This window comes from Trichosurus vulpecula, chromosome 2 (genome assembly GCF_011100635.1).
Source record: "Trichosurus vulpecula isolate mTriVul1 chromosome 2, mTriVul1.pri, whole genome shotgun sequence".
Classification (NCBI taxonomy): domain Eukaryota; kingdom Metazoa; phylum Chordata; class Mammalia; order Diprotodontia; family Phalangeridae; genus Trichosurus; species Trichosurus vulpecula.
The window spans coordinates 47,664,567-47,681,532 of record NC_050574.1 but is presented as its reverse complement, the minus strand read 5'-3'; the positions used below and the strand labels follow the sequence as shown (position 1 = coordinate 47,681,532).

The 16,966-nt window shown below is 42.9% G+C and overlaps 1 protein-coding gene across 1 annotated transcript in view; it reads right to left on the bottom strand.

Annotated features, from left to right (window-relative positions):
• Positions 1-16,966, bottom strand: part of FHAD1 (forkhead associated phosphopeptide binding domain 1) — a 189,718-nt gene that overhangs the window by 149,590 nt on the left and 23,162 nt on the right. Inside the window, 1 exon segment of the mRNA XM_036745951.1 lies at positions 6,410-6,641. Coding sequence (XP_036601846.1) covers positions 6,410-6,641 — 232 coding nt within the window.

The following is a 16,966-nucleotide window of genomic DNA, read 5'->3' as shown; positions in this document are numbered from 1 at the left end:
AGTCCTGACATTCTGTGTTCTAAAGGTCCTCCCACCTCTGACATTCTGTGTTCTAAGGGTCCTCCCAGCCCTGACACTCTGTGTTCTAAGGGCCCTCCCAGCTCTGACATTCTGTGTTCTAAGGGCCCTCCCAGCCCTGACACTCTGTGTTCTAAGGGTCCTCCCAGCCCTGACACTCTGTGTTCTAAGGGCCCTCCCAGCCCTGACACTCTGTGTTCTAAGGGCCCTCCCAGCCCCAACATTCTGTGTTCTAAGGTTCCTCCCAGCTCTGATATTCTGTGTTCTAAGGGTCCTCCCAGCTCTGAAATCCTATGATCAGAAGAAGCAGCCATATGTAGATGTGGCATAGCCAGCTGGGAAACATGTTTTCTTCCTGGAGCATGAATTCACAGCTTGCCAAGCCTTCTCAAGGCCGCCCACCCCAACCCACTTCTGATGACTCACAGTGGATCAGATGATACCACCAGAAAAAAGCCTGGAAATATCTCTAGTATCTGTAAACTTCCAGGCAAGAAACTAAGGGACTTGGGAGAAGAGGTGATGTTTTTATTTTTCCTTTAAGTTAAGCGTTGGGACTTTGGATGGGAAGTGAGGATATAGGGAGTGGGCAACACGGTCTAAGTAGATGGGGTAGAGAACAGGGTTTGAGTTTATAAAGTTAAGACACCAGAGTGATGAACTTCTGGCTAAGGATGGAGTGCATCTCCTAAGGCTTACGAAAAAGTGTCTTTTCCCAAAGACTCCCTGACTTGCACGGGGGCCCTTAAAATGAAAAGAGATAGAAGGGAGGAAAACGGCCTAGCTAGAACCACTAAACCAGTGACTAAGGAAGATATTGGGGGTGGCAGAAAGGAAAACTCTAGTGAGGAGGAGCCCTGTAACTGAAAGGAGAAAGGAACTAGGAAGATGGTTGGGAACAATGCATACGGCCAGAGCCCATCTAGCAAATTGGATGAAGCACCACAAAAGGGTTAGGGCCTAGGAGGGAAGAGACAGAATCTGGGAGAGCTCCTGGAGCGCTCCATGCTACAGGTGGGAACAAGGGAGAGGCTGAGTCAAGGAGGGGCTCACCTGGAGGATGGGAACACCTCTGGATTCCACCTTGGACGGTAGCCTTCAGTTTCCTTATCACAGAAGGTAGTGTTTGAAGGGACCTCAGCAGCCATTTTGTTTAACCTGTGCAAGACCAGTCTTTCCTAAAAGTTCCTGGCTCACAGAGGCTACCTTCATCCAGAAAGGTAACACTGGGAGAAGAGAAATCCAAACCTCAGAGACTCTGGCCCATGCCAACCTGCCATAGTTGGTGATCATATCCCCTAACTCCCATGAGGAGGTGGTAGGGCAAGGGAAGCAGGGGGGAGGTGACAAACTGGGAGGGGTGGTAACAGGGGGACTGAGGTGGGCATGGGACTATTTCATATAAAGACCATTTGAAAGGACCGGTGAGCTTAAGCCTGGAGAAGACTGGGAGGGGAAGTGAAATGGTAGTTGTCTTCAGATGGGAAATACCTAAAATGAAATGGGTCACATTGGGAGGGGAGAAGTAATGTTACTCTCCCTGGAAAAGGCTCCTGAGTATTGTCAGGTACATTATAGTAAGGATTATCTGGGGGGTGGGGTGGGTATAGATCAAACAAGATGGAGGCTGAGGTCTCTTCAAATTCTGCAATTCTGTTATTCTGTGTCATTGTCCTTGATCATGTGACAATGTATATTCTGGGACCTCCTTGATGTCCCAGAAGCAGTCTGTATTAGGAGCTACTGGACTAAGAAGGGAGCCAAGATTGGGCCCAGGAGAAGAAACAGGATCATGGCAATCTTCCCCTGTAGGGAATGAGGAAAACATACCCCTCTAAATATCACCTCCCTAAGACAAAGCACTGATCAGCTTACTTCCCTTCCTAGTATTGCTCTTCTCTTGGCCTCATTTCTATGTCTTATATGCCCAGAGAGGGGAAATAATTAAGGTAAATTTGAAATTTTAATATGAGGAAAATATACTTCCTTATAGGTACCACTGGGACTTGATGGGTCGAACTCAGACTAGAAAATGTCAGTAGAAGGGAATGCCTTATTCAAATGAAATAAATCAGATGGAAGAGGTGAGAGAGAAGCATTGTCTGCTAAAATAAAATATAATTCTGAAAATCCATGAATCTGAGGGTTGAAGTAGAGTGGGGAACATTTGGTGAGAGAAGGGGATTAAGAAAAAGCAATGCTATATTTGTGGAAACACCGGGTCTAACTGAAACTATGGATGATGCTTTTCTTTCACAGTTCAGGAAATTAACACAAGGAAACAGAGATCATTGATGGAGGACTCCAACTATCTGTCCAGCTACTAGAGATTCCACTAAAAGGTGAATGGATGTCAGGTGAATTCTTGACTTGCCTTAAAGAAAATTTTGTCTCTCAGAAGGTTGAGGAAATAGAGGGAACCACTATTTAACTCTTTATTTTTTTTTGGCCAATCAGGGAAGAGCATGACTGGTAAAGTGAAAATGACAGGAACTGAAAGTGACTATGTCATCTTCAAATTCCTAATGCTTAGGAATGAATGGCACACCGTGTGCATAGTCAGGTGTGTATCACTCTCAAGCAGATGATGATATATCAAGGGATCCCTTAATTGCTTTTAATGAGTTCCAACAATGACCCTGACAAATTGCATCCTAAGATTCTGAAATAACTCAGTCAGCCCACAAGCATTTATTAAGTACCTACTATGTGCCAGGTGCTGTACCAAGAACAAGGAATACAAAAAAGGGGGAGAGCAAAAGACAGTCTTTACCCTTGAGCACCTCATAGTGCATTGAACTAGTTGATCATTGGGGTCCCTCTCAACTCCAAAATTTTGTGATTCTGTGATCTTGGATTTTCTACTCTGTGTCAATAAGTTCCTGTGTCCAATAAGTTCTTGTTTTAACAGGCACTTACGAAGTATTTGTTGAAATGAGTTGTACTTTATCCTTGTAACCCCAACAGCTAGCACAGAGGTTTCCACGTAGTGGACATTAAAGTTTCCTTGATTAAATTGAATGCCATCACTGAAATGGATTTGAGGAATCTTTTAAAAATCACGAAGAATGAGAATCCAGATGCCTAGAAATTAGCCAAGGCTACTATGTGGAAGAGAGATTAGACTTATTCCACGTTCCTCCAAAAGGAAGAGAAAAGGGGTCAATGGGTAGATATTTCTAGGAAAACAGATTTTGGCACAATCCAGGAAAGATGACTAACAGCCAGAGCTGCCCAGAAATGATGGTTAGCTCCTCATTGCTGGAAGTATGAAAACAGAGACTCACTATCTGTAATTATCCTTCATTATCTCTCATGCTAGACTGCAAACTCCATGAAGGCAGGGGATGTACCTTGTCTAGTCTTTATATCTCCACCAGCACAGAGGAAGATTAATGTTTGTTGAATGAATGTACAATCCAGCGTTCAAGACTGGATCATTTATATAAAATTCTCTATATATTTGCTGGTTCTCAAAGTCTCTCTCTCTCTCTCTCTCTCTCTCTCTCTCTCTCTCTCTCTCCCTCTCCCTCTCCCTCTCCCTCTCCCTCTCCCTCTCCCTCTCCCTCTCCCTTTCCTTCTCCCTCTCCCTCTCCCTCTTTCTCTCTCTTGTTGGCCCAGAACTACTTATGTACACAATCCCAGAAGAAAAATGTCTCCCCTCTAAAAAGCTCTTTCGCCAATTCCACCCCAGTAAATAATTATTCTTTCCACCAAATGAGGAGATTCTTAATGAAATGCTCTGGGCTTGAACCCTGGGTTACAAATGAATGAATGAATAAATGCATGGATATTGTGGAGGGCATTTCTACATACACTGTGGGCTAGATTGATTGACTTCTAAAGCTCCTTCCAACTCTAATATCATAAATGTTTTTGAATATCTGTAATACCCTCCATCTTCCCTTCATACCAGGCCCCCTCTCCTGTTTCCTTGAATGGTGTTGCCAGAAGAAGAAGATCTGAATAGACGTAGGATACAATGCAAGACCTTCTAAAGGAATTTCCATCAATGCCACCTGTCTACATCACAAATGAATAATGTCCCATAATGCTCTTTCTCATGCTGCTTGCTTCCTGAGCAATCGGCACCTTGATTTTTCAGTCTGTTTATTTCCTCAGATGTTCCCTCCATCAGCTATTAGTTAGGGGAGGGAGACAGATCTGAATGCGAGGACCATTCCAATCTTTGTTCCCTTCTTCCCTCCTGTTTCTCTCTCTCCATCCTGACCACAGGGGAAGCCTGCAACATTAAGACATCTGTGGGGCCAGAAGAATTAAGAGGTGATATTGTAACAGTGTCTTTTGTCTGGTATTCTTCAGGGCTTTTACCTTCCTTAACCATCTCAAAATAGAGGTTGTACTTCCCCCAAAAGTCAGAATCTGTGTGTGGATCAATGGAGTGAATGTTTCTTTGTTAACCAAATAGAGAGAGGAAATTTTGTTCCTTAGTTTATTATGAACTTTGGTTCAAGAGAAGAGATGTCTATTTATTTCAACATGCCTTTCCCCTGAGCCAAGCCACATGATTGTAGCTCCCTCTGGTGAATAATTCAATTGAAACTTTACCTGAAAATGATGTAATTTTTCCTGGCTGCAGAATTTCTTCATCTTCATCTTTTGTTTCACAGTTACTATAAAATGGGAGCTGGAAATTGCTTGGCTTATACAATTGTCCTTAAGGGGAAACGCTGGCTGCAATGTCTCTCCAGACAAAATGCTTGCACACCAATAAAAATGGGTGTTGGACATATTTTAATTAAAATGTAGGGTGTAGGTGATTTTCCTTCCACATCATAATAACCAGAAAAGAAAGTGAGAAGAAAAGGGTATTCTTGTATTATTTGAACATGGATACCAAGGTTGGAAGGGACCTTAGCCCAGACCCTAAGAACCTAGGATGTCAGAGCTGGGAGGGTCCTTAGAACAGAGAATGTCAGAGTTGAGAGGGACTTTAGAACACAGTTAAGTAGCTTATGCCACCCAGGACAGGAACTTACCTCCAACATTGTCAGAAGTGACTCAGAACAGAAATTGTTAGAGTTTGCAGGGAATTCAGAGCCTGGAATGTCAGAGCTTGGTGGGTTTGTGGACCAAGGGTCAGGACTGGGCTCCTTCACAAGATGCCAAGTTAAAATATACATTTTGGCCCACACTGGCAGTTTCATCCATGTAAGCAGGGAAATACCCATGAGGAAAACTCCCTTGACTGAAGCAGACCTGACTTGCTCTTCAATATACACTTTTACAATATTTCCTGGGGCACTGAGAGGTTGTGTCCACATGTCCATGGTCACAGAGCCAGTGAAGATATCAGAGGCAGGTCAGGAAACCAAGCTTCCCTGGCTCTGAGGTTGCTTCCTCAAGCCATCCATCATCACAACCTCTTTCCCAAATACAGCAGGTCCCAAAAGTCTTAGTGAGATTTTAAGCTTCAACTGCCTTATACTACACAAAGACTTTTGGGTTACCCTGATGGGGTCCTTGTGTGCTTATGCTTGGACCCTAATTCTAACATTTCTCCTTAGCCTCTGCTTGGGTGTCTGTGCCTGGATCCCAATTCCAAAACCACATCCAGTTCTAAAATCACATCTCTCCCTAGCCTCAAAATACTGTCTCAGGCAGTTCCTCTCCAGTTCAAGGGCATCGTGCCTTAGCAAAACACTTATCTTTCCTCCTGATACTGTGGCCAGCTGCATGTATAGAATTTATTATTTTGGATTCCCTGTGTACGTGCTAATTGGCTGTGCACTGGGCCATAACAATATTTACTACTTACTGACTTTACTGATATGTATCTTGGACATAGTCAAATGTGTACTCCCTCACATTCATCTTGTCTAACAAGACATTTAATGGAAGCAACCTGGATATTTCCAATCAGCCCTGACTGTTAGTTGACTTAGTGATGTTTCAGTCAAAACCACACCCCCAGGTAGCCCCACCTTGGGCTATTTCCCAGTGAATTCTGGGTAAGATACCTGCCCAGTAGATACAAAAAGTGCATGTTCCTTTAAGAATTGACCACTTCCTAATCCCATCCCAAAACACCTAATTGACATGTTTCACCCCAAAATCCCCTATAAAAACTTTTCCTGCATCCCTATAAGGTTGCAGTTTCCCTAAGAACTCTTGCCTGCTATAAAGCATAATAAATCTTTGCCACCTTGATTTAAAGAATGCTTGAGATCACGAATTCATTCCAGATGGCCTCGACCCTCTCCATTACTCAGGTCTTTGAGGGGTACCTCCCCCAGTGACCCCATCTGGAAACTCCAGTCTTGGGGTTCCCGGACTTCGTCTCCCTCAACCCTCAACAACCCTATATCAATTAACCAATAACAATGCTTATGAATTTCTTCATATGAAACACAAAAAGGCCATCAGATACCTTGTTTAACGGGAGATCTGCCAATTGGATCAGAAGGAATATTCAGCATCCTTCTCCCTCCGGCACTGATTGGCCTCTTTTCCACAGGGGGACGAGGTTGCGTGCCTTCCATCAGTCCTTGGGACCAGCCTCTGTGAGCACTCATTGGCCGATTAGGGAGGACAGGGAGCTGTGTAGTGAATCTGGGGCTCGGGTGCGGGTCTACCGTCCTGGGCCATGATGAGTACCGGCCCTGTGGGGAGCAAGAGAGAGGGGATTATTACAGAACCCAGAGACATTTCCTGTAGTCTCGTGGAGTTTGTCGTATAACAGAAATACAAGAAAGCCAGATGGCTCGGTATCTAGAGCGCCGGGCTTCGAGTCAGGAAGAACCGAGTTCAAGTCAGGCCTCAGACACTTAGTAGCTGGCCATGGGCAAGTCACAATCTCTGTCTGCCTGTTTCATCTGCAAAATGAGTATAACACTGGCACCTATTTCCCAGGGTTTTTGCGAAAATCAAATTAGATAATAATTAGAAAGTGCCTGGCACATAGTAGGTACTCTATGCATTTTTATTCCCAAATCTTCCCTGGTGTCCTTTGTTCTTGCAGTTGGGAAGGCCTTTGTTCAGTTCTTATTTCTGACTCAGCTGTGGGCCCACAGTCAAGTCACTAAGACTCTGAGTTACAGAAGGGCTGCTTAGCTGCACCAGTGAAGGGGCTTTCCGTACTAAGAAGTCCCCTTATGGATAAAATCACAGATCGAGACCAAAATAAAAGTTATTAGTAAAGCTTGCCAAATGGAATTGTTGCATGGAAAGTGTTCTATTGATGTCCCAGAAAGGGGAGTTCTTATTATCTAGTTCAAGAAGAATTTTTCCCATTCAAAAACCTCTGTAATTCTCCTACCCACCCATCTGCTGTGAAGTGTGTACATCAACCCAGTGATGCCCAGCTGTCATGTGACAGCTTTCCTTGGGTGACCCTTTTCTTGAAATTAGTGTGGAATTTTCTTGAAATCAGACACCTCCATGCTGATCAATGCCAGACACAGTGCTGAGCATTTGTAATTCAGACTCTCTTAAAAAGGGCCTGAACTGTGACAGTGCATTTGAAAAATAATGGGTTGTGTTGTCTTACTCAATTTCAAAGCAAATGTAAAGAGGGAGGGGCAACCTAAGTTTGGTCTCAGAGCCCTGAAATTTAGAAGTTGTAAAAAAAATTAACAGAACAGCTACTTTAGCAGCATAAAAGACAGAATGATAGCTATTATTATTATATTATTTTATAGCTAATAGCATTATATTTTTATATATTATATATAACATATACAATACATAATATATTGTAATATATTATTAATAATAACAAATAATAATAATAATCTCTCCCTTTTCAGTTGAATTTGTCTTTGTTCCTCTTGTATTATTTTCAAGATAGGCACTGTGGCATTACGGATTGAGAGTAGTGGTATGCTGGAGCTCAAATGACTCTGGAGAGCTGGTTGTTAAATTTTCAGTGGCAGCATTTACACCTCAGAAATCAGGGACAAATCAGGGCTTGATTTATTGTTTTGTTGACTGTCTAGACTTAAGGAAGTGATGAAGAAAATGTCAACAATGCAGATAAAACTTGAGTGCGTTATGTGTACTTTTATTCTTTTTTCCAGAGAATCAGTTGTTAAACATTTGCTAGCATACCCCTGAAGGAAAGTCAGATGCGGAGTCAGGAAGTCATGGCTTCAAGTGATGGTTCTGACACAAATTGAGTGTATGACCCTGGACAAGTCACTTAACAAGTCAGTACCCCAAGCAACCCAATGCTGATTTGCACTGGAAGAAGGAATTTCCTCTAGGAGTTTTCTGTATCAATGAAATCACAAGTTCAGTTTTTTAAAAAGTAGTATTTTCAAATCATTATCTAATTACTAACTACTAATCACTAACATTCCTATTTGCTCTAAGGTTTTCAAAGTGCTTTACAAATATTTTTTCATTTGATTCTCACAACCTTGGGAGGTAGGGGCCATTTTACAGCTGAGGAAACTGAGGCAGGCAGAGGTTAAGTGACTTGCCCAGGGTCACACAGCTAAGGTAGTGTCTGAGGCTGGGTTTTATCTCAGGTCTTTCTCATTAAAGGCCCATAGCAACCACCTCATCTGCCTAGAAGGGAAGTCATGGGGTAATTATCATAGCAGCTAACATTTCTAGAGGGTGAAAAAGGGTTTGCAAAATGCGGTACATACATCATTTCATTTCATCCTCACGAAAACAGTACAAAGATAATAGTAAATTTGGGTTAGAGAATTTAGAACTGGGAGAGCCCTTAGAACATGGGATGTCAGAGCTGGGAGGGGACTTAGAACATGGGATGTCAGAGCTGGGAGGGGACTTAGAACATGGAATGTCAGAGCTAGGAGGGTCCCTAGAATGCAGGAGGTCAGAACTGGGAGGGGCCTTAGAACACAGGATGTCAGAACTAGGAGGGCCCTTAGAACCCAGAATGTCAGTACTAGGAAGGCCTTTAGAACAGAGAATGTCAGAGCTGGGAGGGCCCTTAGAACAACCACGTACTAAAAAGACGTATATAGAATAAATTGGAAACAATCTCCTAAGGAAGGCATTAGCATTAAGGATAATTGAGAAAGGTTTCTTGTAGAAAGGAGGACTAAATAAGCAAAACACAAAGGCCAAGAAATTGTTCCTGCCATCAAGCCTGAATCTGACTCTCTGTAGCTTCCAGCAAATGCTCCTAGCCACGCCTTCCAGGTTATGTAAAGATCCCTTTTCCACATATTTTTGTTGTTCAGTCATTATGAAACTCATAGCCCCATTTGGGGTTTTCTTGGCAAAGTCACTGGAGAGGTTTGTCATTTCCTTCTTCAGCTCATTTGTCAGATGAGGAAACTGAGGCAAACAAGGTGAAGTGACTTGCCCAGGGTCACACTGCTAGTAAGTATCTGAGGCTGGGTTTGAACTCGAGGAGATGAGTCTTCCTGCCCTTTCCCACATGACAACGCTTTAAATACTTGAAGATAGCTATACTTGAATCAGGAGACCTGGGTTCCAGTCCTGATATTTACTATCCGTGTGACCCTGGATAAGTCATGTTCTCTCCCTAAGTCCCAGGTTCTGTAAAGTAGGAATCATAGTACAAGCAGTTCCAGGGGAAGATAATATCTAGGTTACAGAATTGGGATGGGGGAGGGAAAAAGAGGGGGAAGAGAAGGAAGGTGATGGGGAGAGAGAAGAGAAAAGGGTGTCAGGAGGGGAATGAGAGAGGGGATGAAAGGGAAAAGGGAGAAAAGGAATGGAAGGAGGGAAGGAACATGAAGAAGGGGAGAGAAAAGGGGAAGAAGAGAAAGAGAAATAATCAGTATCAGATTTTTCGGCTTGATCAGTATCCAGACTCATTTCTCATTTCCTTTGCTGCCGTTTCACTGGATTGTTATAGCAGAGAAGGAGCAGGGAGAAGAGTGAGCACCCAAAAGTCAATTCTGCAGGCCCAGGGGCTGCGCCAACAGCTCTAGTCAAACAGCTCTGGTCAAAGCCTGGTAAAAGTTGAACGTTAGAACGAGACTAAGGGTTGTTGACCATCTATGAGCTTCCTTTCCGGGCTTCCCCCACCTCCGTTAGCATATCTAGCTGAGAGGTGGTCAGAAAGAACTGTGACCTTCTCTAATTACTAGGCAGTGAAGCCGGTGCCGGTGCTGATGCTGATGCTGACACCCTCCTCTCCGTCCCCCCCAAAAGCCACATCCACCTCTAGAAAATGCAATGGTCTGCATGCTCCTATGGAAAGTAGACAGGCCGGCAAGTGAAGAGAGCAGAAGATCTTTCTCTCGGGTGAAATATAAACACGCAAATTGGGCCAGATCCATTGTGTGTGTTCTATCTGGAGCTTTGCCTCAAAGGCTGAGTTTGTGTCAGGGGGAAAAAGAAAAGCACAGGCCACTTCATAGTGGGGATGGGGCTTGGCCTTGGTTCTGCCACCAACCCGCTGGGCAACCTTAGCTCTTTTGGAGTTTTCTCTTAAATTAAAATGAAAGGGTTAGACTAGACCAGACATTCTTAATCTGGGGACCTAAGGGATAGATTTTAGGGAGTCCATGAAGTTGGATGGAAAAAAAATACTGCCCTGACTGCCACTTGAAATCTAACATTTTCTGCTATCCAAGGAAAGGACTGTGGAATCTGAATGCAGAGTGAAGCATACTATTTTCTCTTTTTTGTTGTTGTTGGTTTTTTTTCCTTTGTCTTGGGTTTCCCCTTTCATTCTGATTCTTCTCTCACAACATGACTAATGTGGAAATATGTTTAGCACAATTGTACATGTATAGCCTATATCAGATTGCACGCCATCTTAGGGAGGGGGGAAAATTTGGAACTCAAAATCTTATAAAAGTGAACGTTGAAAACTAAAAATAAATAAATTTTGAAAATAAATGTAGCATTTTCTTCAATTATTTAAGAACATCATTCTGAGAAAGGGTCCACGGTCTTCCCCAGACTGCCAAAGGGGTTCAGGACACTAAAAACATGAAGACTCTCTGGCCTAGACTATCTCCCTGTTCTGATGTTCTACGTTCCAAATGAATAAACAAGCAAAACAGATAAAATGAAATGATATTCGTAAAGCGCTTTGGAAACCTTAAAGCACTATATAAATATTTTTTATTATTGTGAATGTCCTTCCAGCTCTGACAGTCTGTGTTCTTAGGACTTTCACACTCTGACATTCTATGATTCTATTAACTTCACATAAAACACCAAAGTACTTTAAAAAATAAAATTTTCTCTCAAGAACACAGGCACTTGATTTAGTCGATTGGTTGCATAATTTATGAATTGATGTGAATTAGATGACAGTACAATTAAATTATAGCAGCAGCCGGGTGGTGAAGTAGATAGAGTGCTGGGCCTGGAGTCACTCAGGAAGACTTATCTTCCCGAGTTCAAATATGGCTTTGGACACTTACTAGCTGTGTGACCCTTAGCCCTGTCTGCCTCAGTTTCCTCATCTGTAAAATGAGCCGGAGAAGGAAATGACAAACCACTGCGTTATCTCTGCCAAGAAAACCCCAAATGGGGTCACAAAGAGTCGGACATGACTGAAAATGACTGAACAGCAGCAAACAACAAAACAGATGGCCAATGATGCAAACCAAGGATGACAGAGTCAAGATTCTACAACAACCTCGATAGCGTGGATCTCCTGAGATGAAATTTAAGAGGCAAAAATGTGGCCTTACATCTGGATTTCAAATTTTACCCACTTCATACATACAAGATGGGGGTCAAAGGGATAAGGATGGACAGCAGCCACTCTGAGCAAGATCTGGAGGTTTTAACGGACTCCAAGATTAAAATGAACCGTCTGTGTGATAGGGTGGCCCAAAGAGCTGATACGTTCTCAGGCTGCATTAAGATAGTCTCAGCTTTCGTAAAGTGGGCACTGAGAGTCCCTCTGCCCTCTACCCTCCTCAGACCTCACTGAGAGCACTGCCTTTACTTAGTTCTCAGCATCACAGCTGAGAAAGGCCTCTGACGAGCTAGAGCACATTCAAAGGAGCGCAATGGGGTGGTGAAAGTTCATGTCATATAAGGGTTTTCTGACTATTATTACTACTAAGAGTAAGTCATGTAAAGGTCTTCTGACTATCACTACTACTACTACCACCACCACCATCACCATCACCACTGCTACCACCACCACTACCACTACCACTACCACTACTACCGATAATAAGGATAATAAAAATAGCTAGGGCTTATATAGGTGGAAGAGGGACTAGGTTTATTTTGTATTGAGTCCCAGCAGGAAGACGTAGGAGAGAAGGGAGAAGTCATAAAGAGAGAGTGTTAGACTTGTTCTTGGGGAAAAAAAAAACTTTCTAAAAATTAAAACTGGCCAAATGTGGAATGGGTTGTCTTGAGATGTGATGGGTCCCCTTCGTTGAAGACCTTCAAACAAAGGCTAGATGTACTTCAGTCAGTAGGGGATTCCTTTTCTTTCTGGGCTGGATTACACAGATGCTGAGGCCCTTCTAACTCTGAAATTCTGTGACTGTGATTCAGCCTCCAATCTCCAGTCTAGCTTATCACCCCTGGTTTTCACCATGGCCAACAGCCACGTGGGGCTGAGAGCCATCTTTGTATTCTCTCTCAGCAATGCTTCTTGACTTTCTGGACTTTGACACCCTGCACTATCCCCAACGACTCTCCTACTCTGCTTTTCAGTTCCCTGATTTTGTATTGTCTTCCTCCATTAGATAATGTTTGTAAGGCACTTAGCATAGTGCCTGGCACATAGTAGGCACATTCCCTTCCTATTAGAATGGAAGCCGCTTGAAGGCAGGGACTTTCTTTCTGCTTGTATTTGTATCTCCAGTTCTTAGCAGTGTCTGGCACATAACAGGCACTTAAGAAATGCTTGTTGCTTTCCCATTAGAATGTAAGCTCCCTGAGGACAGGGATTGTTTCTCTTTTTGCTTGTGTGGCGCATAGTGGGCACTTAATAAATGCCTCTTAACTTGTTGACTGAATTGGTTGCCATGGATTCATGATCTCATTTACATAACAGCTCCTCTGTTTTGCTGGCCTTCCACTTATGTTTACAATTTATTTTTAAAAGAGAGGAATGTGATGCATACGTCGGTATAATCGTCGTGTTTACACCCAGAGTCTCATAAAGGGAGGTCAGCAGCTCCTAATAAAGCCTGCTCTTCTGCAGCTTCCTTCTCAAAAAGTTCACAAAGCATTTAAAACAACAATTACAATTTTACAGCCTGCCTGTTGTAGCAAACATCATTTCTTACACGTCCCAGATCTGAGAGCGAGAAAGACAGAATGCTTTAGCCTCGTGCAGCGACTGCTTCTAGGCTGACAAAGCCACAGTCATCGAGAAGAGACTCCATGTCCCCATGGGTTCTCCCCACTGCCATCTTGACTACCAGAAGGGTTTGGGGTTTTTTGCCAAGCAAATGCTTTTGGGAGAAAAAAAATGTGTGTTTTCTCATCCATGCAAATCTGCTTGCAAAAGCTGCCTTCCTGCTAGACAGGTAGAGATGGCTTGGGAGAGTTTCTACCCAAAGGAAGATTCAACAGAGGTAAACACCCGTGGATCAGTTGTGGGCACCTGTATGTTAGGAAGGATATTGATAGCCTGGAGGCTATCCAAGGAGGGTGGCCAAAATGGGGAAGGGACAGGAAATCACATCATGAAAGTCCCGAAGAGGACTATGGGATGGCCAACAAGATGGTGAGGTTTAAAATTTTTATTAATGACTTAAATGAAGATGGGATGGCATGATCATCAAGGTTGAAGATGACATAAAACTAGGATGGGTGGTTAACACATTGGATGGTATTGGATGGGGGTGGGTGGCAGAAGGACATATAATGGCTGATATAAAGCATTTGAAGAGCTGTTGTAAGGGTTTGATTTTCTCTGCTTGGTCCCTGAGGGCAGACCCAGAAGCAGATTTGGAGGAGGGTGGGAGGGAGAATGTGCATGGTCATATTTCGGCTTGTTCCAAAGTAGAATTGGTTGCTTGAGGAGGGCTTCACTGGAGGTCTTTAGGAAACTGACAAATGTCACACCAACTTGGGGGATGTCAAATAGGAAATTCCTCCTTAGACAGAAGTTTGACTGACACAGAAGTTGGGGCCATCTTTGAAATTCTGGAATTCTCTGCTTCCTTGTCTATAGCAACATTTGCAGAAAATATCGGGCTTGCCTAACATTTCTTTCCCCTGCCCTTCAATCCCCAAACAAACGTGTCATCACTTTGTCTTTAAAAAAAAGTTTGTGTTTGGGAAATAACTATTGGGGGGAAGGCAGGCGTTAACCTTTGGGCTCTTGACATGGACCCAGATGAAGTTTTCCTGAATGTGGTATTCTATAAGAAAATGGTTCACCCTTTAACAAGTAAGGCAGAAACAGAAAGAGAGTGCCAAGGTTTGGCTGCCTCAGTTCCCTGTTTTCAGAAACAGATACAGGAACACCCTCAATGAGAGCAGAACAACACGCTTGTTGCAGATTTGCTATTAGACAGACCTGTGGTTTCAAGCACCTCCAGCATTTATTTAGCCCAGTGCTTGGTACATACTAAGGGCTTAATAAATGCTTGTTGACTGGACCTCCTGGTGAGGAAACTCCCTCTATCAGTGCAGATCAACATTGATATTAAATAATTTTAAGCCCGGAACACTAAGGAGTTAAGTGATCATATAGCCAGTATGTGTCAGAGATTTATTAAAAAAAAGTATTTTTTAAGTTCACAGACTCCAGGTTAAGAACTCCAATCTAATCCAACCTACTCATTTTACAGCAGAGGAAATTGAGGCCCAGAGAGGTTAAGCCTTAAAGAAGGCCTCAGAGTTCTGGCTCAAGTCTTGGTCACACAGGTCAATGGAAGCTGGATATTTCAAGGCTTTGTTCATGAACTCACAGGGAACAGCTCAGGAAGCTCAAGCCCAAAGCTGACCTTTGGGGCTGCTTCCTCCCAAAATCATAGCTTGCAGCCCTCCAGCTCCTCGTTCAGTAAATGGAAAAATAAGATCAACAGCTCCAACTGCATTTGGAACAATATTTAGATAGCATTCATTCAGATTAGATAGATATGGTAACTTGGAGGAAGCAGGCAGTTGATTCTGGAGGCCTTGGCCCTAGCTCATGGACACTGATCTGCCCAGATATGGCAAAAAGGCAAGTATTTAAAAATAAAAGAACTCAAGAATATTTTGGAAGAGATTGGTTCCTCTCTGGAACATCTTGTGGAAAGAACGATACAGTTAACATTTAGATTTTTCTAGTCCTTGGAGGATATTTTAAAAATGGGTGGATCGTGTAGAATGGACCAGCGCAAGAGCATAGATCTCAACAGCAAAGTGGCAGAAGGGAGGAGTGAGAAGTGAGTGTGTTGGACCTCATCCAAGGGGTCATTTTGCACATCTGCCCAAAGATCCCAGCTCTGATGTTTACCACCTTTGGGTAAGCCACTTAACTCTCTCTGAGCCTCAGTTTCCATATCTGTAAAACAAAACAAAAAGTGGAGAGGGTGCAAAGGGCTAAAGCAGTAGCTCTCAAAATGTGACCCTTTCAGGAGGTCCATGAGGTCAAAACTATTTTCATAAAAATACTGAGACATTATTCGTCTATTAAAATTACTCCTTTTTCCTACTACCTATGTGAGGCCTGATTTCTTCATACACTTCAACCAAAACAACAGATTGCAACAGATTGAATGCAGAAGCAGTTATGAGCAGCTGCCTTCTCTTATGCCAGACATTAAGGAGACTTGCAAAATTATGGAAAACGATGCCACTCTTCTCACTGTTTTTTTGTTTGGAAAATAGTTGTTTTTCATTAAAACTTGTTATTTATATTAACATTTAATGGGATTGTTATTGTTATTTAGAATGAGGTAATAAATACTTTAAAATGCATCAGTTTTAATTTCTAATATAGTAAATATTGGTGGATATAATTCACATAAACAAAAACTCTTTAGGAGAAGGGGTCCTGGGGCAGCTCAGTGGCTCCATAGGGGATAGAGTGCTGAGGTTGAAGTCAAGAAGGCTCATCTTCCTGATTTCAAATCTGGCCTCAGACACGTACTAGCTGTGTGGCCCTGGGCAAGTCACTGAATCTTGTTTGCCTCAGTTTCCTCATCTGTAAAATGAGCTGGAAAAGGAAATGACAAACCATTCCAGTGTCTCTGCCAAGAAAACCTCAAATAGGGTCATGAAGTGTCTGATATGACTGAAATGACTGAACAATAAGAATATTGGGGAAGGGAGTGAAGGGCTAACAACTGGGTGAATCTAGAAAGGGAGCCCTTGAGCTGAGCTTTGAAGGGAGTGAGAGATACCAAGAGGTGAAGGCAAGAAGGGAGAGAAATCCAGGCAAGGGAGACGGTGTGGGCCTGCAGAGGCTTCACTCCAAGCCTGGGGTCTTGGTTAAAATTCAGGATGAAATTGGACTTGTGAGCTCTCTCTGTCTCTCTCTCTGTCTCATTCTCTCTCTCTCTCTCTCTTTCTCTCTCTCTCTCTCCCTCTCCTACAGAGCCTTTTGCTCTGGCTCTAGTTGGGGGATTTAAACCAGGGCCTGTGCTTAAAGGAATCTTTGGCATTTGAGATTTTTCAGTTATAGTCCTAATTTCTTAGACTCTTTAAAATTCCTAAAATACTGCAAAATACCTTCCACTCAGACCAATTTTCATTTACCTGCATGTGTAAATTAATTACTAATTTTAAGGTGTGTAGTCTGCAGCAAGTCACACCTCTTGTTTGGGCCTCAGGGACCACATCTGTACAATGAGAGGGTAGGAATTAGATGACTTCTAAGTTCCCTCCCAGCTATGAAATCCTGTGTTCTAAAGTCCCTCACATTTCTGACTATGTTCTAAGGTCTTTTGCTTCCAGCTCTGATATTCTAAGTTCTAAGGCCCCTCCTACCTCTAACATGTTCCAAGTTCTTTGTTAGCTCCAATATTCTGAGTTCTAAAATCCTTCTAAGAACTTTCTATATTCCAAGTTCTCCCTTAGTTCCAGTATTCTGTGTTTTAAAATCCTT